Source organism: Panthera onca, chromosome C1, assembly GCF_046562875.1.
Source record: "Panthera onca isolate mPanOnc1 chromosome C1, mPanOnc1 haplotype 2, whole genome shotgun sequence".
Classification (NCBI taxonomy): Eukaryota; Metazoa; Chordata; class Mammalia; order Carnivora; family Felidae; genus Panthera; species Panthera onca.
The window spans coordinates 191,203,794-191,227,222 of NC_138346.1; the positions used below are offsets into that span (position 1 = coordinate 191,203,794).

Genomic DNA, 23,429 nt, shown 5'->3' on the forward strand with positions numbered 1-23,429 from the left:
CACTGGGTGGGTCCACTTATACACGCATTTTATTTTATAAATACAGTTCTTACATAAATGTATTTTCTCTTTATCATGATATTCTTAACATTTTCTTTTCTCTAGCTTATTTTAAGAACACAATATATAATAAATCTCTTTCATAATTTTAACAGTTTCATAGCATCCCATTGTATGGAATTTGTATGTTTCCAATTATTTCCCATTAACAAATTATGCTTTATTAAGGATCTTTGTTCATATCTCCTTTCTTCATATTCACAATATATCTATAATGAAGACACTTGGAAGTGGGAGAGTTGGACATTATACAGTCAATCCTCATTATTCAAATTCCATATTTGTGAATTTGTTCTACTCACTAGAATTTATTTGTAACTCCAAAGTCAATACTTATAGCAATTTCGTAGTCTTTTCCAGATATGCCCAATGTTCCCAGCTGAGGGTGACACTGTACCTTCTCGTTCCAGCTCTTATACTATAAACAAGTGTTGTTTTCACAGTCTATTTAGTATCATGTTTTTTTACAATTTTTGTTGGTGATTTCACCATTTAAAATGGACCCAAGCAGGGCACCTAGGTGACTCAGTTGGTTAAGCGTCCCACTCTTGATTTCGGCTCAGGTCATGATCTTGCAGTTTGTGAGATCAAGCCCTGCATCAGGCTCTGCACTGATGGCACAGAGCCTGCTTGGGATTCTGTCTCTCCCCTCGCTCTCTGCCCCTCCCCCACTCATGCTCACGCTTTCTCAAAATAAATAAACTTAAAAAAATAATTGATTTATTTTAAAAATAAATAAAATAAAATAAATGGACGCAAGCACAGTGCTGAAGTGCTATCTCATGTTCTTAGGCAAAAGAAGGCTGTGAATGCCTTACAGAGAAAATGTATGTTAAATAAACTTCATTTAGGTGTGAGGTACAGTGCTCTTGGCCTGAATCAACAAAATATATTAAATAAGGTATTTTTAAACAAAAACACACATAAAATAAGGTTATGTATTATTCACTGACAAAAATGTGTGACCAGAGGCTCACAGGAACCTAACCCTGTATTTCCCCTAAGTGTAAGAGTGCAGTATTCCCTAATGTGGTGTGCATAGTAACTTCACAAAACACGACTACTGTGAATAATGAAAATTGGCTGTGTGTGCACTTTAAATTTTGCAAGAGGAAACACAGGATTTTTAATTCTATTTTCAAAATGATTTAGGACCCAACCATCCTCACCTCCTCCTCCTCTAGTCGCCGGAGCGCATCACTGATGTATTTTACATGCTGAGTTGTTAAGGTCACCAGAGCTGTGTAGCGAGTCCTCAAGTCCATGAACTATGGTTCAGAAAAACAATTTAGATAAATTATCTGCCGGAAAAGTATATTTAAATAGTTGAAAATGAGAGGAAGTTTTCATGAAATCACGTGCTCAACAGAAAGGTGAACCCTAAATCAAACTGTCAGGGCCCCAACAAACAAATCTTTCCTTAAGGGAAGACAGTGGCATGTCCTTTCCCCACCCTTTCACCTCTTGCGTGATGGCATCTGAGGAGGAAAGCATGCGACGGCGCTTGCCAGGGGATTTCTGCTGTGATTCCACAAATGCCTTGTATGTCATCAGTTGCAATTCATAGTCCTGGGAGAGGAAGACATTTCACCACATTTACACATACTCATGCAACATAACTCATGCAACAGAATCATAGTATTTCATTGCTGGAAGGCACTTTGGTGATCATTTAAACCAGTGATTAGCAAACTTTTTGCTTAAAGGGCCAGGTGGAAACTATCAGGCCATACGCTCTGTCCTAGCTGCTCAACTCTGCCACTGTAAGGGAGGACAGCTGGAGACAATCAGTAAATGAAGGGGTGTGATGGTGTTATAAACCATCATGGATGGACACTTGAAAGCTGAAGTTCATAGAATTTTCATGTGTCATGAAGTATTCTTCTTCTTTGGTTTTTGGGGTGTTTCTTGCCATTTCTCATGGGCCACGGAGAGATAGTGTGCAGGCTCAATTTAGCCTGTGGGTCATAGTTTGCTGACTGACCATCCTCATCCTCTCATACATTGGGAACCTGAGGCCTAGAGACAGGAAGTGTGTCTCCCTGATTACTCAGTGGGTGAGCAACAGAGAGATCCTAAACCGATGCTCTTCTCATGTTGCTGTGCTATGCTGATATCGCCTCTGCCATCCTGAGAGTGCTGTCCTCATCCAGGACCCCTTCCTATCACATACGGATGGGTGCCAGGGAGCCTCTTATTACTCTCCTGCCTTTACTCTCTTCTCAGTTTCTTTTCTATCCTGCCACCAGAATAGCTTTTCTAAAACACAATGATGATCACTTCATTCCTCTGTTTGAAAGCTTTTAATGATCTAGAGCAGAGCTTCTCAAATAGCAACATGCACATAAATCATCTTGGGGATCTTATTGAAACTGAGATCCTGATTTGGCAGGTTAAAGATTCTGCATTTCTGACAAGCTCCCCAATGATACTGATGCTCCTGATTCTAACACCCCATTTTGAGGAACAAGAATAGAAAGTAAAGCCAAGAGAACTGAACAAGGCCTTTCATAGGCTGGCCTCAACTTTCCCTTCTCATTTTCCACAGTCACTGCTTCTTATGTACCACACACCATCTAGCTATGTCAGAATATTTGCTATTTCCTCCTATAATCATTATATTTCCATTCCTCTGTGCCTTTGACTATGCAGTTCCCTTGGACTGGAATGCCCTGCTTTTTGTTGCCTACTTAGAAAACTCTAGGCAGGAAAAAAACACGGAATGAGTTCCTTAAGCAGCCTAGAGCAGCAGTAAAAAAAAAAAAAATATATTACTATCACTACTACTATAATAGTACAATATTAGTAATAAAATGGTAACAATAATAAAAGCAGGTGCTACCATTTACTGAATGTATCTTAAGTTTGAGGCAATGTCCTATGTATACACTATCCCAGGTAATCTTTATAACCATTCAGTGAGGTACTGATTCCATTTTGTAGATTTAGCAACGGCACCCAGAGAGGCTAAGTACTTGCATAAAGTTTTAAGCCTAGAAAATGGTGAAGCTAGGATTTAAACTCAATTCTTTGTGATACCAAGTCTTTAGTTATTAACTAAAGAAATGGGTTCATTCATAGAATATTTGTTGAGCAACTACTATTACCTATCATTGTTCTGAGTGCTATATGCATAGTGGAGAACACGTTAGAAAAAACCTTGCTTCCTTGGAACTTACATTCTAGTGGGAAGGAACACAATAAACAAATAAATATATAATAATCTCAGGTCATTTTTATTTAGAGACGTTATCAGAGAAATAGGGAAGGGGGACCAGATCATGCATGGCCTCATAAACTATGCACGGCTTTAAATTTTTATTATGAGTATGATATGAAGTCACTAGACAGTTTTAAGCAGGTGAGTGACGTGATTCAATTTACCATACTTGAGCTATTGTAAGGTGCACATCTCCCCGACATTTTAGTATCTCTAAAATTAGAATGTGTCTTACAATCAATGGTATTTGCAAAATTAGCAGAATTTCTTCTTTTTTGGTAGTGTATAAGATAATGGTGTGGCTTATAACTGACAATGTCTGAGATTCGGTGACATGCAGTATGCTCTAAAAAGGTGGGTCTAGCTACTACGTGGGAAAATAGCCTATGGGGCAGGCTGAGCAAGAGATCAGCTCAGAGGATTAGAAGAGTCTAAGGAAGATTCCTCACTCAGATGTGAAACAGGGAAATGGGGACAGGTGGGTGGGTAACAAGAGATAGATCAAGGACATATTGGAAGATGAAGCCAAGCTGTTCACAGACAGAACATAAAGTTTAAGGTAAAGAGAAGATTTAAGGGTAACTCTTGGGTTTTTTGCTTCAGCAAGTGGGAAAATGGGACACTCCTGAAATAGGCGAGACCTGAGAAGTACATGTGAGAGGAAATCCAAAACATTCTGTTTCTGACATGGCAAGTTTAAAAAAACCTGTGGATCATCCAAAGTGTGATTCCTTGAATCAGAGCTGATGTCTGGTACTACTCTGAGCATCCTCAAATGTAGGGCCATGAAAAGTACACATGTGCATTAACTGGAGAATTGGGCCAGCCCCCCCCCCCGCAGAAGCGCTTACTTGTCCAAAAGCAAACGCGACAGTGACAAGGGAGATCTTTCTCTGCTAGAGATCATTTATATGCCTTTGGGGATATGGTAGAATTACCTTTACAATAGTGGAGTATTGCTGGGAAAATTTTTGACACTGGTCCAGCTTTGTCTGATTCTTCTCGATTTCTGCAAACAGATCCTGGAAACCAAAGTATCACAACATTACCATTGTCCGCATTGTCATCAAAACAGCTGATCATTTATTATGTTCTAAGGCAGATTTCAAATCTTAGCGACATCAGAATCACCTGTGGGGCAATCACTGTCTTGCCAGGCCATCTCCAGAGCTTCTGATTCGGTAGGTCTGGGTAAGTCTGAGAACTTGCATTTCTAACATGCTCTCAGTAATGCTGATGCTTCTAGTCTGGACTCCACACTTCAAAAACCCTGCTCTGCAAATTTTACATGTATCCCTTCATTTAACCTTAACAACAATAACTTTATGAGTGAGATAGGTTAAACAAATAATGGACTATGTCCATTTTATTGATGAGGAAGTAGAATGCTGAGAAGTTAAGTAATTTGGTCAAGGTCTTATAGTGAGTGAGTGAGCCAGGACTGGAATCCAAGCAATTTAACACCAGACTTCATACTCTAAACTGTGATGTTAAACAAGATAAACAACAAAACACTAACAAGTAAAAACCACTTTGAATAATTTTTGTCCAGTTACATCTTTCCTGGTTTTCCATGCCGCATGTTCTAATCCTAGTAAAATCAAATGCAGTATCAAGAAACAAAATGAGTCAAGATAATTTTAATCTGTCCACCTATGGTTTCAATATATAGTCTCTGAAACTCAGGTTTCAAAGGGACCTTACAAGTCTGTCTGGCCTGAGTGCAAAACCAGTATCATCTTGAGACCATCTTGCTTGAACTATTTTCAGAAGAGGAGTCTCAGAATACCTTGCTATTTGGGGGAAGCTTAATTGCTAGCTTTTCACCTCCTTCCATGATGAACTAACTCCTCCCCACCCCCCGCCCCCGCACACAACTTTCACCATGCTACTGCTACACTCACCGTTTGCTGGCTAAGCTGCTCCGACAGCACTCTGCTATCCTCTGCCTGGCCTGGCTTCATCATTTCCTGCTGGGCAGTGGTTTCCTCAATCCATTTGATGAGAGTTCCATGGCAGGCTCTGTAATCTCCCAGAACTTCCTGAATACTTTCTAGCTCAGATTGGCTGGAGGAGCATAGGGAAAGAAACTGCCATTAGACACCTTGGTACAAACACAATAAAGTAAATGGGGCAATTCCCTCCTTATCCCATTCTTCCAGTTGGGCTTGATCACAGAGGATTCGTCTATTTTGGGGAAACAGTAGTACAATGCCAACGGAGACCTATGCACGTAAACAGTGCCCTGTGGGGTGAAAGTAAGCAGAAACCAGTTTTGCATGCTAGCCCTGGACACTGCTTTGGAGCCTGGCATCCCATGATGATCCTTGTCAATTTTTTTTACCTAGGCTGCCAAGGATCACCAGGATTGCCAATAAGATAGTGCTGGCTGTACACTTCTGCCTCCTGATGACAGAGTACCCGTTGGAGTACCACAGTTATGATTTAGGAATCACTGTAATTTCTTGGGGAAAGATGGGTGAAAATACTAACTTTCAGTTAATTTCAGGAACAGTTTCTTATATCACTTTTGTGAGTCCAACCAGACTTGGGATAGTAATTCAATTACAGAGTATCAATCCAAACTTTTGAGTTACTATAACTCCTCCCTCTCTGTATTTGCCTATCCAGCCTAGCCTCAGTAAGGTAATTTTGTCTTTCCTATTCAAATCAGACATCAGAAGCAGGACTTCAAGTAAAAGAAATAAAAACCACTGGATTAGCAAATGAAAGTGGAAGCAAGAAATTCTGCAAAGCTCCACTATGAAAAATGGCTCATAGTTGGATTCAAAACTAATAAAACAAGAACCAGAACTCAAGATCTAGCCTTGAGAAAAGATTATCACCCTTCCAGTTTATATCCCAAAACATCACTGTCATCATGGCTTAACTAGATAAAAACTGGTACAGGAGAAGCATCGCTAACAGGACCATCACTGCTTCACCAAATGCAGCCTCAGGTCTGCTTTGGGGTTGATGGTCCCAATTTTCTGTCATTCATCTTGTCCAGAATTCATTTAATCTGCACCCTCCTCTATCACATCCTGCCTTTAAATAAGAATGTACAGCTTTCTGTTTAAAACCTAGTCCCTGAATCCTAATAGGAGAAAAGGGTGAGGCCACCACTCACCGGGTCTCGAGCTGGACAATGACCCGGTGCCAACGTTCCCGCAGCTGGGAGCCTTTCTCCTGACAGCGCTCCAAATCCAGGCTTCGCTCTGGAGTCAGACGACTCAGTTGTTCTGCCACTGCCTTGGCCTTGGCAATTTCCTCATCCAGGACTGTAAACACTGAATTCTTGTCCTTCACGTCACTAAGCCAGTGCTATAAAAGGACAAGTACAGCAACAGGTTAAATATATTCTATGCCAAAAAGGACTCAGACTAAGGTAGCAAACAAGAACATAGCCTATAACTGGCTCCGCGTTGTATCTGGGATTCACAAGCCAAACTCTATAATGTTTGCGCTAGAAATGCCTCCACAGTCCTCATGCACACAGGGAGGCGAAGGGCAGGCAGTACATTACAGAGATGTGCAAAGAATTAGTGTTTGAAACTTGGCTATCTAATTTAGAAGTGTAACTACTGATTGTATCTGATTTAGCTGTGATTTTACGGAAATCACAGAAAATAAAACAGAAAGGCAGTCATTTATTTCCCTTTCCAGCTAGATATATTTCTCAGTCCCAACTTCTTTGGATCCACATTAAAATATATTAAATATGCTATCCTGCCCAGTTTAAATGCAAATTTAAATCACTGTCATGCTGTCCAAAATTGCATTTCTCTGCTAACCCAAAGCAATGGATATGTTAAGTCAAGCTCCTACGAAACTCAGAGCAACCAACCCGTAATGTAGACCGATGAGACTCCAGAGCAGAGAGATCTGCTGGTACTGCTTCTTCTTGACTCAGCTTGATTTCATAACCTTTGACCAAGAGTTCAGCATCCTGGATGCTACGCACTATAACATCGATTGTCTTTAGCCTGTGAGGGGAAGTTCACCTTCGTTAACACACACATTTTAAGAGCTTGGCCACAGACTTGGAGCACTATAGAGAGGTTCACAAGATGTACTGCTAAAATCAGTTTTACCATTACTAGATGATGACAGGGTTTTATAAAAATAAGAAAGCATGATATATGTGCTGCCAATTTCAGCCAATTCAAAATAAAGTTCTAGGTGACACTGGGACACACACACATGTGGTGGACTCATGGGAGAAATGACATAAGGCCAGAAACCCACTCAACACTGTGAAGAGTCTAAGATCTGTGACTCCTCAAGGTCATGGATGGATAGAGGGAAAATCTTCAAAGACTGTATTTAGCTTAACTGAAAATTTTAAATTTTCATTGTGTAGTGTCCCTTCTTTTTTTCAGAGCTATCTAATCAAAGAGAAATACTCCTAACAATGCAAATCCATCTCTCTTTCTGTATCACTGACATTTGTTTGCTGCACCCCAAGGAACCCACTCCAGTTACTTGGAGCGAAAGCCAAGGTCTCTCTTCATGGGTACATGCTCTTCAAGATCTGCAACCTCTCTGGATTGTTTGTGAAACACTCCAGGCACTTCCCCTTCTCATTCCAATGAAACCATTGCCCTCTGGATCCAAACCTGCAGCCTACTCACTTATTCAGATAGACCGTGGAGAGACCATACACATGGTCCATTTTCTCCACCAGCAGATTGAGTTCTGAGCGCAGAGTTGGGACACTCGAACCAGATGGAGACTGATGGAGAAAGCTGTTGCATTTCGTGGAAACAGTATCCAAGTCTGACCTCAGTTGCTGTAAGTCCTCTTGGGTACGCTGTCAGGAATAGGACACACAACAAAGATGGAGACAGAATTGAACAAAGAAGTAATAGCAAAATACTGCAAATAAGCTAAATGCCCATATATGGGAGACTAGGTGAATAAACTGTGAAACAGCACTGAAGGGGGAGAATGGGAAGAACACACACAAGTATTTCCTGAACACAGTATTTGGACTATAGACATATGTGCAGGCTAAAGACAAAAGGAACCATAAATAAACACTGAACTCCCGTTAGTAGGTTTGTGGAATTTTTCTAGTAGCATTGACTCAGCAATTCTAAACCTACTCATCTCTACATGCTAGAACTGAGCAATAACATAAAGTAGGTTTCTCAGTCTTAGGGAAGGAAGTTACAAATATGGAAACGAGAAAAGTTAGAATGAGACCTGTGGTGTTGGTTTGGAACCAAATGGAGACAGATACATATGAATTCACAGTTATGTCTGTGTGTGTGTGAGAGAGAAAAATTGATAGATAAATATATTGGTCTACTTTTGTGATACATTTATGTGAATATAATGATACACACATCTATACACATATATGTGTATACATATAAGTATGCATGTGTGTAACATTGGGGTGTGCCTGTATGTGTGTGTGCATTATGCATTTGTAAGTATGTGTTTTTCTAGCTCTATCTGCTGAGCAGGCCTAGAAACAATGACACCCCAATAATAATGAGCATGCTTATATGTAGATCTTGGTTTCTAAATAGCATTCTCTACCTAAAGGAAGCAGGACTCCTTGGAGAAATGGCTGATTCCAGGGTTAGGGCTGGCAAAGGCAAGATGAACCTGAAATATCTCATTTTGTTAAGAAATAAGAAAGCACTCAAAGAATAGTGGGACATGTTAAAATGCCATAGATACCAGCTTGAAGGGGCTCTCAATAGCCCCTTGAGAAATTCTGACATCAAAATAAAGACAGTAACAACTTACAAACCATTAACATAAGAATCCATAAGTCCATACTGACATAAAGAATGAAGAAAGGGGACACGTGGGATGCTTAGTCAGTTAAGCGTCCAATCCTTGGTTTTGGCTCAGGTCATGATCCCACAGTTTTTGAGAATGAGCCTCACATCAGGCTCTACACTGACAGCAGGGAGCCTGCTTAGGATTCTCTCTCTCCCTCTCTTTCTGCCCCTCTCCCACTTGCTCTCTCTCTCAAATAAATAAATAACTTTATTTAAAAAAATTTTTTAATGTTTATTTATTTTTGAGAGAGAGAGAGAGAGAGAGAGAGAGAGACCGACCATGAGTGAGGGAGGGGCAGAGAGAGAGGGAGACACAGAATCCAAAGCAGGCTCCAGGCTCTGAACTGTCAGCACAGAGCCCAACGTGGGGCTCAAACTCACAAACGCAAGATCATGACCTGAGCCGAAGTTGTACGCCCAACCGACTGAGCCACCCAGGCACCCCAATAAATAACTTTTAAAAAAGGAAGAGAGGAGGGCATAGAATAGAAATTTTAAAATGTAAAAGGAACAACAGAATTAGATAATCACCTTTTGGTAATAGTCATACTAATAATTAATTCAGTCAAGAATCAACACTAGTTGCTAAAAAACTAGTTGGTGAAAGTGTGATGTAAAACAAGATATTTACATGGTCTCCAAGTATCCCCCCACAACATGCGTAGTAATTACAAAGGGGAAAAGAGCAACAAGCAATACAAGTTATCACCAGTAATGGGACAAATCAACATCACATGCTTCCTGATATCATGTGCTGAGGACACACAATCATTTCTGTGGTATTCCTGCCAAAAATGTGTAACCTATATCTAATCATGAAGAAACCTCAGATAAACACAAAGAAAAGAATAGCCTACAAAATAAATGACCTGCACTCTTCAAAACGTTAGGGGTGGGGTTGGGGCGCCTAGGTTTGCTCAGTTGGCTAAGCATCTGACATTGGATGAGGTCATGATCTCACATTCCATGAACTTAAGCCCCTCATGGGGATCTCTGCTGTCAGTGCAGAGTCCACTTTGGATACTCTGTGTCCCTCTCTCTCTGCCCCTCCCCCACCTGCACGTGCATGCAGGCACACTTGAAAATAAACATTTTAAAAAATGTTAGGGTCATGAAAGATGATAAAAAGTTGAGAAATTATTTCAGTTTAAGGAAATTTTTTTTTTTTTTTCAACGTTTTTTTATTTATTTTTGGGACAGAGAGAGACAGAGCATGAACGGGGGAGGGGCAGAGAGAGAGGGAGACACAGAATCGGAAACAGGCTCCAGGCTCCGAGCCATCGGCCCAGAGCCTGACGCGGGGCTCGAACTCACGGACCGCGAGATCGTGACCTGGCTGAAGTCGGAGGCTTAACCGACTGCGCCACCCAGGCGCCCCCAGTTTAAGGAAATTTAAAGAGACACAGCAACTAAACACAATGTGTGATAGGTACTGGATTGAGTCCTATACTAAAAATTTGGAGGGGGTGGAGAATACCCAAAAAAGGCATTATTAAGTCAACTGATGAAATTTTAATAAAGTCTTAGATAACAGCATTATTATCAATGTTCATTTCCTGATTTTAATCATTGTCCTGTGGTTACATAAGGGACTCCCCTTGATTTTTGAAAATGCACACTAAAGTATTTAGGGGTAAAAATGTATCTTGTACAGAACTCACTCTAAAAAAGAAGAAAAAGATTATTTAAAAAATTTTTTTTAATGTTTATTTTTGAGAGAGACAGACAGACACCGCAAATGGGGAAGCAGCAGATAGAGAGGGAGACACAGAATCTGAAGCAGGCTCCAGGATTTGAGCTGTCAGCACAGAACCCAACGCGGAGCTTGAATTCACGAACCGTGAGATCATGACCTGAGCTAAAGTCAGATGCTCAACTGACTGAGTCATCCAGGCACTCCAAAAAAGATTATTATGATGTATACATATGTAAAAAAAAATGACAAAGCAAATACAGAAAAATGTCAACATTTGGGGAATCCAGGTGAAGGCTATATGAGAAAAGAAAATTTCTGTATAATGAAACTACTTCAAAATAAAAAGTTAATGAAAAAAAAAGGAAGATCCTTTAGAAGAGCTGAATATTAACATTTCTTAGAATGTTCTATTTTGCTGGGACAAACAGATTTCAGGTGACTACAGAAAACTAGTAAGTTTCAATATGAAAATTACAGGTTTATATGATATGCTTCGTTCAGGCATATTAGATCCTTCTTGGCCACTGAAAATTACACTGCCCACTCATCCTCTTCTTTACGCTTTGGAATAATTGAGAAGGGTAAGAAAAATCACTCCTAATTTAGCCAGTCCTTTCCATTCCTTCAGGCTCCCAGGTCAAATCTAATATTCTTTTTTTTTTTTTTTTTAATTTTTTAAATGCTTATTTAGTTTTGAGACAGAGACAGAGCACAAGCAGGGTAGGGGCAGAGAGAGAGGGAGACACAGAATCTGAAGCAGGCTCCAGGCTCTGAGCTGTTGGCACAGAGTCCGATGCAGCGCTCGAACCCACGAATGGTGAGATCATGACCTGAGCTGAAGTCTGATGCAAGACTGAGCCACCCAGGCACCCCCTATACTCTTTAAAGAGCTCTCATACCATCCCAAGTAGAAATGGTCTAATAATACCCAAACTTCCTATAGCAATGTTTGCTTAGAAATCTGTAAATATCCTAGGTACTATCTTATGACATCTCTTATACTCAAGTTTCTAATTGTGACTTCAACCTTTTATTCTTCTTTAAACTATGCTATAAGCCCAAAGCAAGGACTTTGGCTTACTGTCTTTACATACCTATGAGCACATAGCAAAACAATTAATATTTGCTGCTTTTACTTCAGAAACACTGCCCTACATTTTGATGGCATTTTACTTTTTCAGGAAACGCATTATAGTTAAGTACTATATCACTTAACTTCCAAAGTTTTCCAAAACTTTGAGCAGACAGTAACATCTCTACTACGCAGTCTTAAAATATGTAGCCCAAATGTAGTGCTTAGAACAATTTGCCAGTCAGTTTGCCTTCCCAAGTGTGTAGAAAACTAATCAATATTCAGCGACACACTGGGAGTTGAAATCATGCTTTGCCACAGGTAAAAGGCATTTATAGGCTGCAGGGAAGGACTCTTGAGAAGGAATGCCATGAGTCTATTGTTTTATGTCTTAGGCTCCATATTGTCTTGACGCCCATTCACTCTGAAAGCATGTGCACTGCAGGCAGCACCCACCTTGCTCGATGCTTACCTCTTGCTCCGCGATCCTTAATGCACTATCCTGCCGGGCATCTTTGTCAGTCCTAGAACTGGCTGGAGACTGAATTCGTTTGATCAGCCGCTGTTCACACTCCTCCAGGCGTAGTCGGATATTCTTCAGCTCTGAAATGTACGTCTTGGCCACAGTTTCTTCTTTGTCCTCTGTGAATGCACAAGTACAGAATACCATTAACCACCACAACAGAAATCAACAAACCTGAGAATAATAGATTCACCCTCAGACAGAGGGCAAGAGGCCTGATATTCCACAAATGAAAGTAAGGCCTTACATGGGGGGAAGCTTCTGCCTGATCCTAAATTCCCTGCATTATACACTCAGCGTTAAGGATCTAAACATGTTATCTCCACAAGAAAATGTGACAGGCTGATAAGCAATGACAAATAAGGCCTCTTCTTCCATGATCTAATTTTCAGAATTCATCTCTATAAGTTTTTCCCTATCTCAAGTTTTTAGCAACTCAAATGGTAAAAAGGTGGTACTTTCTAGTCTATATGAAGGGTCCAGCAGCACCCTTCAGGGCTCTCATTCCACCATTCCTCTCCCTCTTGCCAAGGCACACACCATTCTCTATGGACTTCATCAGGTGCTGGAAGTGGGTTTTACAAGCCTCCACCTCCTCTTCCAAGCGCAAACGATCAGCCACTGAGAAGAGCAGAGAGTCACGGCTATCCTGCAGAAAGTCTTCATAGTGGGCCTGGAGGTTCTTCATAACCTGGTGGCACTCCCCTGGTGCTGAGGCTCGAAGCTAAAGAGAGACACAGAGAGAAGGAAATAAAAGAAATTTCAACAGAATGGGAACATAATACCTTCTCCCTTTTTCCTTTTTATTGATGTTTAATATATAGACAAATCAGCTGCACATACCGTAACTGCAAACATTTGTTTTTTCACAAAAAGAACTTGTCCATGTCATTGGCATTCAGATCAAGAAACAATATTACTAGCACCCCAGAAGCACCCACTGTGCCTTACTGTACACAACCCTGACTAATGGTTAATTCACCATTATTCCTGTACAACATACATTTATACAAGAGCTGCAGAGTGAGAAGAAGCCTTTAGTTGGCCAAGAAAACAGGAGATCTTGTTTGTTTTCATCAGTAATTTCCTTAACCATTCAGGCTGCTGTTTTTCGTTCCTAGGACCCCCTAATTCTGAAACATCCCTGACTCCACTTTACTCCCTTTGGGTGGGCAGGAGTCTTACAGTAATGAAAAAAAGTTCCTTCTGAAAAAAGCTTGCCAATAGGATGTGAGCCTGAGGGAAGGCTTTTCACAATTACCTTTTCCAGGTTCCAGGTCTTTACAAGGTCAAGGTCCTTCCGCAGATAGTTCCAGGAAATAAGGCTTTTGGTGTTAACATGTAGCTGATGCCAAAGGGCCATCACTTTCTGGTAAGACTGTTCGACCCTAGAAACAATAGAGAAGCTGGCTGTGGCTATTCTAAAACCTGAGCTCCACATTAGAGACCTTTCAGGGGGAAAATGTGATTGCTTTAGCAGAACTGGATTTATATGCTGAGCAGAGAAAGGCAAGTAATCAAATACTAACAACACAGCAATCTTTAGAACCAAATTAATTGACATAGTCAAACAATTTGGACTTACAACGGTATTATGAATATGATGTCAGCACGTTTAGCAGTCTTATAAATGTTACCTGTATATATAATGATCACGAGAAGTCAGAGAGAGGGTACACCCGTGAAGGTAAGTAATATAGAAAAGTAGAGATAAAATAACCCCATTTGGAATTGTTGAAAAACGACAATCCATATCAATGCTTAAAAATACATTACTGTGGTCTATATATTCACAAAACTGCTAAAATGTTTAAAAGTTAAGAACAACTTAAAAAGTTATCTGGCATATTAAAAACAAAAAACAAAAAAAGAACTGCAGTGTGAAGGACCGGAGAAGTTTTTTTCTAAAGCATCCTGTGCCTGATTCAATCTCAACTTCTGGAAGACTTACAGACTCTAAACTCTCGTATACACAGACATATTCAACACACACATTACCTTGAATTTCAAATTAAGAAATGTGACATATAAGAATAGGATAGAAAAGTAGAAGCCAGGACTTCACTTAAATAGGAGACTTTAAACCCATTTAGTTTATCTGCTCCCTCTCCAAAAAACCCATTAAAATTTCAGTGACGTCAAAATAAAGGATTGAAAATAGCGGGCTTAGGAAATTAGAATTCTGGGGTGGGGGAGGGAATAGCTGGTTTTTATTACAAGCTTCATGGTGTAATTCAGTTTTTAAAAATATGTATGTAGGGGCGCCTGGGTGACTCAGTTAGTTGAACGTCTGACTCTTGGTTTTGGCTCAGGTCATGATCTCACAGTTTGTGAGTCTGAGCCCCACCATCAGGCTCTGTGCTGATGGCATGGAGCCTGCTTGGGATTCTCTCTCCCTCCCTCTCTGCCCCTCCCTGGTTCTGTCTCTTTCTCAAAATAAATGAATGAACTTAAAAAAATATGTATGTTACTTTAATAAAATATAAAGAAGAAAATTAACTGTCACTACAAAAATCAATCTTCTGAGAGTTAACTGTTTATGATCAAGAATGATCACTGAATTGAACATAAGCATTTACTGAAAACCTACCATGTAGCTGCAAGCGCAAGACTTGCTATCTTAATAGTAGGTCTTTCCCAAAAGAAACTTTAAAACTTGGCTGCTCTGTTTAAGATTGCAAATACAGATTCATCCCTCCATCAATTCACTCAAGCCAAGCAGCACATGTGGCAGTCCAGAGTGGCCCCTGAACCAAGTTACCTGCTGGCCATCTCAATGGCATCCTTATTGGGTGAGGGGATAAGGAAACAGACCGATGGCACCATCGCCTCATTCCCTGTGGGGCTGATCACTTTCCATTTGGTCCTCTGCGAATTATCTTCCAACACACACTCATCATTCTTGCAAATGGTGATCTGAAGAGACAAACTTGTAAGTTATTGCTAATGGATAAACCGACAACCTGTATGATGTGGTGCCTGATCCCAAAGCTATGAAATCCTTAAGAAAAAAATCATTTTGGAGATCTGACATCCCTTAGTGAGGGTTCCTGATTTTGATGAAGAGATAACCTTATATAAATATACAACACAGGAAAGGTTGAGACATCAAAGAAATCAAGGAAGGAAGTGTTTGTTAAATGTTTATTACAGGTCAAGTAACCTAGTATATGAAAGTTCTAAGGAGACTGTCTTAAGACCTCCAGAAACAATCTCTCTGCATCTACAGCCATTAGGGCAAAGGTTAAAGGGACATGAATAATCACAACTTTGCTTTTGTGATGATACTTCCCTCTTCCTCCCTTCTTGTCATCCCACTCAAATCCCTTGAAAAGGCTTAAGCATTTAGGAATCATCAATTCTTTCTCTTGGGAGACAAGGAAACAACATCCTCATCCCTATTTTATAGACAGAAATACTGAGACACAGAAAAGTGCCAGAGAAGTTCATTCTTACGCATTACAAATATTTACTGAGCCTATTATGTGCCTGGAATTTTGCTGGGCCACTGGATGTAAGAATGGTAAGATGGTAAACTAACAAACATGGCTGATATTCCTCATATTCTGGTGGGGGTAAGAGTTATAATACTGTATGTCAAATGCAATTTACCAGGGAATGCATGGAAGGGACATGACCCAGTCTTGCCTAGAAAGGTAAAGAAGGATTACTCAGGACCTTGAAGCCACAGTAAGGAATTTAGGCCATCTAAATAGAACTAGGGAATTGTTCTTTTTTTTTAAGATCATTCTGGTAGAAGAATAGAGAATGCATTGATTGGGGAGGCTAATGCCATTATTCAAGTGAAAGAAATTATGGTCTAAATCAGGGTAGTAGCTGCAGGGACAGAAAGAAGTACATCTAATCTAAGGGATATTTATTTGCAAGTTGGTATTGATTTGGTATGGCTACTAGTTGTGGGGTATAAGAGAGGAAAAGCCAAAGATATGGCTCAGGGGCTACAAAGTATCATTTCTGACATCACTTAGGAAATCGGGTGGATGATGATACCAATCACAGAGGCAGGGAGCAGGTCAAGATTGTAGAGTTTGGGCTTTTTTTTTTTTTTTTTTTTTTTCCTTTTTTAAAAGAATGTTTAAGTTCTAATGAAAAAATCAAAAATCTGTAACATTAGACCTTTCTCTATCACACCCCTAAACTGAAGGTTTTGCTTCTCCCTCCCTTCCTTCTGGAGCCAGAGGTACCCTTTCCACCTCCTCACCTCTATCTGCCGATAGTCACAGATGGCCTTCACAGAAATGGTACTCTTTAGCACGTGGTCAGGACTGCGTGGCTTTAGCTGAACAATGGTTTTTGATCTCCCAACAAGACTGGCAACGGAACTCTTGGACTGTATAAGCTGCTCCTTTTCATCCTACAAAGTGAGAAGAAACACAAAAAAGACATTAATGCTGCTACTCAGGGTGACTGAGCCAATAAAGAAAACTGAGTGCTCCACTCCCTCAGAGAATGTCATTTCTCAGTTAAGTAGGGATCCTTGGTGGAGCCATCTTAGAAACACAAAGATAAAGAAAAAAGGAGAGGATATTTGTCTTCTACCAAGTGCTTTTATACTCAAATTGTTCAGCTTTCTCCCTGTGCCCTTTTCAATGAATCATGAAGCCACATGCAAAAGTAATGAAAACACAAAAACAAACAAAAAAAAAAGAACTGCCAGCTGCCAAATACAGCTACACACAGCTAACAAGGGATTTCCCCAAATAAGGTTCAGAAAGCATGGAAATTTAAAAACAATAATAACAACATTGCTGTCGCTATTATTATTATTCGCTTTCTTACTGGCAGAAGCCAGTTCTTGCCTTCTGCTTAGGAGAAGCTAGAATTGTGCTCTTTAAAGAATTTTTAAATAATCATACCTCCCAAGCTCTACTACTAATATTTCACTTTCTTAAATTGAGTCAAACTTTCTAGAGAAAGATCTTAGCTCTTCCACCAACAGTTTATAAAGCAATGCTGTTGGTGGAGACATGACAAATGATTCAGGGTTTACCTTTTAGGGTCTTGCTGTGCCATGCTCATGTAAATTTGAATGGTTTGAAAGAAGTATCATGCAAAATTGAAACTCTCAAGTCTCTGCAAACCCAATTATCTTAAAAACTAATGAACTTCCTGTCCACAAAATTGGTAGCAATGTACTACCAATTGTGTTAGAGAGTAAAAGATAACTTTCATGTATTACCAGGATGTGTCAAGCCCATTTTGAGGTATATAAAGTCCTTAGAAGAGGACTTTCTTAGGATGGAAGTAGATGTGATGAGAGTAAAGAGTTAATAATGTTAAGAAATGCCATTAAAGAATTAAGAATATGCAAGTAAAGAAAAAGAAATGCTTAAATAAACTACCTGTGCCTGTCCCCGGGAGCATGATTGGAAGAAATACAACTTTAACTTATTAGTTAAGAAAGAGGAATGGAATATATCAGGGAGACAGCCACACTGTTCCGTACTTGACAGCTGGTCTACCCATTTCCGTTTCCTTGCAATAAAGATGTCAATTTCTGTCTAACCCACAGCCAAACATCTCAAGCTCCAGAGACCAAGTGCTCAGCGTGGTAAAAGTTCTGAAAAGAACCAGAAGCCATGACAGATGCTCCCGAACCTGACGGACAAGCTGAGGAAAAGCTGAGGAGCAGACCCAGGTGACTTCATGCCCAGATGACGCCGCCAACCCGATGCCCCTGACCTGGAGAGGAGGGAACAGAGCAGCGACCCTCGAGAAGAGAAGATATGACAACAATTGCAGAGAAGTTACCCTAAGACAGGAAGGTACTCTGTGGAAGGGAGGAGATAATAGCCAAGGATTATTATATTCCTCCTTCAAACTTGAAGTACCTCCAAGAGAGACATTCTAGAGACAACATCTAAAAAGTCAGGCTTTTATCCTTCATTCCAAGTTCATTAAATTAACAGATTGTTGGCCCGGGTAAAACACTGAATGTGAACCCATTCATAGGTTAATAATACCTGAAAGTGTAAAAATAAATCAATAAATAATCAACTAATGTTCACAAATACCCAACTTTCACCTACAAAAATGTTTTGGGTTCTCTGGTTCTCTTATTTATAATTTTCTACTGAAATGTGGGAATCCTCTGGCTTCTCATATAGAAAAAATAATTTCCCTATTACATACTCTTCTATCTTAATTTGGGACATAGCTGGGGCCTTGTCCTGCCAACTCTGTGTAATATGCATTCAATACACGTAAACACTCCTGCTCTGATTTTATTATCAGCATTTCTGAAAGAATAATTCATTGGAGAAAATGAATATAAAACTGATTTGGAGTAAATACCGGATGCAAAAACATTTTCTCAAAGTTAATACTGCTACATAAATTGGACAAATATTGCATTATATCTACATAAGATTTTAACGTCATCCTTAATTAAAATCAATATTCTAATACCTCATTTTGGCAAAACAAAATTACCACAGAAGAAAAATTTGGCTCAGGTCTAGTTCATTGGTTTGGTTTTGTTTTAATTCTCTTTGCATGAGAGAGTGAAAAAAGAATTTGATGTCAGTCACCTAATCCCCTTCAACACTATTTTTCATGCTTTATACCTCATCTTTGGTCCCAACTTTTGAATTAAAATAGGAACAATGCAAAGATAAGCATAGTGGGCACTAAGTGGCTCAGGGGAAGAGGACTAGGCCTTTACTTCAATAGCATACCCAAAGGAATCTTATCAGCAACTTCTTTAAGGACAGAAAAGAAAAAAAAGAAAAAGAACAAACTGGGATTAAACTTTATTTGAATGTGAGCCACATTTTACAACACTGACCCATTACCCTACAGCTTTCAAGGATATAAACAGCAGCAGCTGATATGGTTTACTCTGTTTCTCAGGAGTAATCATCCCTCTGAGGCAACACCCACCATGGAGTCCTGGAGCAGGTCCTCGAGACGAGATAAGCTGGTATTGTGGTCACAGGAATATTTTCTTTTGATGGAGTCTTGGAGGTTCCTCAAGAATGACTCCAGGTCCCGTGCATCACTGAAGAACTGTGAGGATATGAATGGGATCTCGGGCTCAACACATCACGACACACAGATGTTAACCAAGAAAAAGCAATCTCACTGTAATTACTCTCCTGGATTGATGACACTTCATTACAAAATCCACACGAGTGGAAACTGAGGGCTTAAAACACCACATCTGGGAAAATATTAGCGATGACAACCACAAAGCCTATTTAACCCTAGAGAAAAGTCAGTCAGCTTCGCCTTCTCAGAAAAACTGCTAGTGAGGACACTTGGCTGTGAGGTAAGCGTGTCATGAAAAGCCTAGAGGTTGAGTGATCAAATGTTCCAATTCACTGATAAGATTACAAAATGATTAGCGAGATTATTTAATTTAGGGCAAACACAAACAGAGGCAATGGCTTATTTCCTCCTCCCATCCTCATCTGAAAATAAGGAGTATGTTCTTGACCTTGTGATAGACTGAAGAAAGAAAAATGGTCCTGGGATTTTACAGCTTCACCCATCAAGAGGGAGGGTTTACTTCTTCCCTTGAAGCCAGCCCAGGTACATGACTTGCTTTGGCCAATGACATAATAAATGTGACAGCAGAAAAAAGGGCTTGTGTACTGGGGTGCACCACTCTCTCTGGTTGTTTGTGGGACAAACGTGAAGAAGCCTAGGCTAGCCTAACAGATGTCATGGCCTTGTACCCCATCACCCCCACCAACTATCAGACGTGGAAGTGATGCCATTTGCAACCAACGAGCCCCTAGCCTGCCTGCCAGTTGCCTGCAGCCATCCACAGGCTAAGCAAGATGAGAAAATCATCTTTTCTTCTCAAAAAATTAAAAATAGAACTACCCTACGACCCAGCAATTGCACTACTAGGTATTTATCCAAGGGTTACAGGTATGCTGTTTTGAAGGAGCACATGCACCCCAATGTTTATAGCATCACTACCAACAATAGACAAAGTATGGAAAGAGCCCAAATGTCCATCAATGGATGAATGGATAAAGAGGATGTGGTGTGTATACACACACACACACACACACACACACACACACACACACACACAAGAGTGTTACTCGGCAATCACAAAGAATGAAATCTTGCCATTTGCAACTACATGGATGGAACTAGAGGGTATTACACTAAGCAAAATTAGAGAAAAACAAATATCATATGACTTCACTCATATGAGGTCTTTAAGAGACAAAACAGATGAACATAAGGGAAGGGAAGCAAAAATAATACAAAAACAGGGAGGGGGACAAAATAGAAGAGGCTCTTAAATATGGAGAACAAACAGAGGGTTGCTGGATGGGTTGTGGGAGACGGGATGGGCTAAATGGGGAAGGGGCATTAAGGAATCTACTCCTGAAATCATTGTTGCATTACATGCTAACTAACTTGGATGTAAATTTAAAAATAAATAAATAAATACATAAAATAAGAATATCATCTTTTCTCATCTCAACTGAGCCTAGCCCAAATCACCAAACCACAGAGTCAAGAACTAACTAAAGGATTACAGTTTTAAGCAGCTGTGCTTTGGGAGTGATGGTTTACACAGTAAAGTGGTGGTTTAACTGATATAGATGTATTTTTCACCCTACCTTTTCCATGTGCAGGCTTGTGTGGACACACAGGTACATACAATTGCTTGCCTGAATGGAAAAGGGTATTCTCCTCATCTTCTCTGATGCTCATGTGTGCGCATGTGTGCACGCACACACACACACACACACACACACACACACACACACGCACACAGACACAAACACGAAGTTCACATACCTGAAAATAAGCAGTATTCTCTTTTACATGCTGCTCAACACACAAGCATAGCTGCTTCATCCACTGCAACTGGGACTGGACGGCAGCGCTGTAAGCCTGCAAGAGCCAAGCACACGCACAGAAGGGCAGGGGTTTAGCAACATACATGTGCAATGCTCTCTTCCAAGTCCAACTCTGCTAATGACAGGCCAACAGAAGATACGTGGAGATGCTTGACAGGCATCTGCGGAGTGCTTCCCATGAGAAACAGGCTTGTCTTTCATCCAACATGGGTTACATAGAAAAGGCCTCTTCCACACTCAATTGCAGCTATAGCTGACCCTTGAACAACGGAGGGGATGGGGCACCAAACCCCTGTGCAGTCGGAAATCCACACATGACTTTTGACTCCCCAGAAACTTAAGTGCTAATAGCTTACTGTTGACTGGAGGCCTTACTGATAACGTGAATAGTCAACAAACAGATATTTTGTATGTTACACGTACATATACTGTATATATACTATATGCTTACAATGAAGTAAGCTACAGCATAGAAAATGTTACTAAAAAAATCATAAGGAAAAGAAAATACATTTACAGTATCCTACAGTATTTAGAAAACAAATCCGCATATAACAGGGCTACGCAGTTCAAACCCATGTTGTTCAAGGGTCACCTGTAAGTGATCAGCAAAACCTGCGCATGAATAAATCCCTCCCAGATTCCCCCACTCTCTCTCTCTTCTCTGGGCAAAGGCACCACACCAACAAGAGACAGGATCTGCCTGCATGCCTATTTAAAATATATGGTTCAGGGGAGCCTGGGTGGCTCAGTCGGTTAAGCGTCCGACTTCGGCTCAGGTCGTGATCTCGCGGTTTGTGAGTTCAAGCCCCACATCGGGCTCTGTGCTGACAGCTCGGAGCCTGGAGCCTGTTTCGGATTCTGTGTCTCCCTCTCTCTCTCTGACCCTCCCCTGTTCATGCTCTGTCTCTGCCTCAAAAATAAACAAACATTAAAAAAATTTAAAAAATAAAATAAAATAAAATAAAATAAAATAAAATAAAATAAAAGGTTCAATAGGAGTCAATCTCTCTTCCAGTTTCTCCTCCTATTCTCCTTTGTTTGTAGTCTTTCAGGGGCTGGGATAAAGAGAGAAGATCCAAGACAAATGATCACTGACACTTCGTTCAGGTGTTTCAGCAGAACGAAGTCTCTGATTTGGATGCTTCCACTATGACCACCCTAAGCACTTGACCCTCACACATTCTCAAGTCACATACCTCCACAGTCTGCTTGGCTGGGTGGTTCTCAAGTGACAGCAGCTCTGCTGTATCTTGTAGAGACCGAAACACATCCTGTTTCTCCTCCAGCTGCATTGTCAACTCCTGAAAGTTGAATTCAACTAGATGCAGTAAGTGCGATTAAGGGGAGAGGAGCAATAAAGAAAAAGTTGTGTTCCCTGTCCCCACTTTAAAGGAGCCTCCAACACAGGCTTAGTGCCAAAATGAGAGGAATAAATAGCACATGCCAGAGGATTTCGAAGAGAAAAAACGCTAGAATTACTGGACAATGATTTACAAAGGATATGGGGCCTGGGCCAGACCTGAAAAAGGAGGGGAACACAGGTGAGCAATGGAGACAGAGGAAGGAGATAACTTGGCAGGAGTGGCTGGTTCACGTCCCATACCTGACACACCCTGAGATCCCAATCAGTGACTCACTGGCTTTGCTCAGACTATTCCATCAGCCTACAGTGCCCTCCTCTGGTTTTATATTCTGTTAACACTACAGGACCCAATTTAGATGCTAGCTTTTCTATAAAGCTGGGTGCTGATCCTTGCTGTCACATTTGATCCCTTCTTTCTAAGCACTTTCTTTTTATCTTTATCATAGCCTGATTTCCATTCTCAGACAGTTTACTGCATTAGAGCATTTACTCTTTCTTCTTTACTTTAGAAGAATCATATGCTATTCTCTAATCAGAAGTTTTTATTAAAAAAATTTTTTTAACGGTTATTTCTTATTGAGAGACAGAGCACAAGCATGGGAGGGACAGAGAGAGGAGACACAGAATCCGAAGCAGGCTCTAGACTCTGAGCTGTCAGCACAGAGCCCGATGTGGGACTCGAACTCACGAATGGGGAGATCGTGACCTGAGCCAAAGTCGGATGCTTAACCGACTGAGCCACTCAGGGGCCCTCAGAAGTTTATATTTCTTTAAATCTAATGGAATTTAAAAGTATCTAAAGTAAGTGTGAATAAAAAAGCTTCCTGGGGCACCTGGGT

At 40.4% G+C, this 23,429-nt stretch overlaps 1 protein-coding gene across 30 annotated transcripts in view; it reads right to left on the bottom strand.

The window, feature by feature from the left end:
- Nucleotides 1-23,429, bottom strand: part of MACF1 (microtubule actin crosslinking factor 1) — a 330,331-nt gene that overhangs the window by 127,715 nt on the left and 179,187 nt on the right. For 29 of the 30 annotated variants that reach the window (XM_060623642.3, XM_060623631.3, XM_060623628.3 and 26 more), the window contains 15 exons: nucleotides 22,424-22,528; nucleotides 21,163-21,258; nucleotides 19,276-19,401; nucleotides 16,595-16,747; nucleotides 15,134-15,288; nucleotides 13,634-13,760; nucleotides 12,913-13,096; nucleotides 12,322-12,491; nucleotides 7,915-8,093; nucleotides 7,128-7,266; nucleotides 6,411-6,604; nucleotides 5,185-5,347; nucleotides 4,219-4,302; nucleotides 1,522-1,629; nucleotides 1,230-1,328 (listed from right to left, as the gene is read on the bottom strand). In XM_060623642.3, coding sequence (XP_060479625.3) covers nucleotides 1,230-1,328; nucleotides 1,522-1,629; nucleotides 4,219-4,302; nucleotides 5,185-5,347; nucleotides 6,411-6,604; nucleotides 7,128-7,266; nucleotides 7,915-8,093; nucleotides 12,322-12,491; nucleotides 12,913-13,096; nucleotides 13,634-13,760; nucleotides 15,134-15,288; nucleotides 16,595-16,747; nucleotides 19,276-19,401; nucleotides 21,163-21,258; nucleotides 22,424-22,528 — 2,082 coding nt within the window. Of the gene's footprint in view, nucleotides 1-1,229; nucleotides 1,329-1,521; nucleotides 1,630-4,218; nucleotides 4,303-5,184; nucleotides 5,348-6,410; nucleotides 6,605-7,127; nucleotides 7,267-7,914; nucleotides 8,094-12,321; nucleotides 12,492-12,912; nucleotides 13,097-13,633; nucleotides 13,761-15,133; nucleotides 15,289-16,594; nucleotides 16,748-17,991; nucleotides 18,015-19,275; nucleotides 19,402-21,162; nucleotides 21,259-22,423; nucleotides 22,529-23,429 lie in introns of those variants that run through there. The other variant, XM_060623644.3, reaches the window with a different exon arrangement.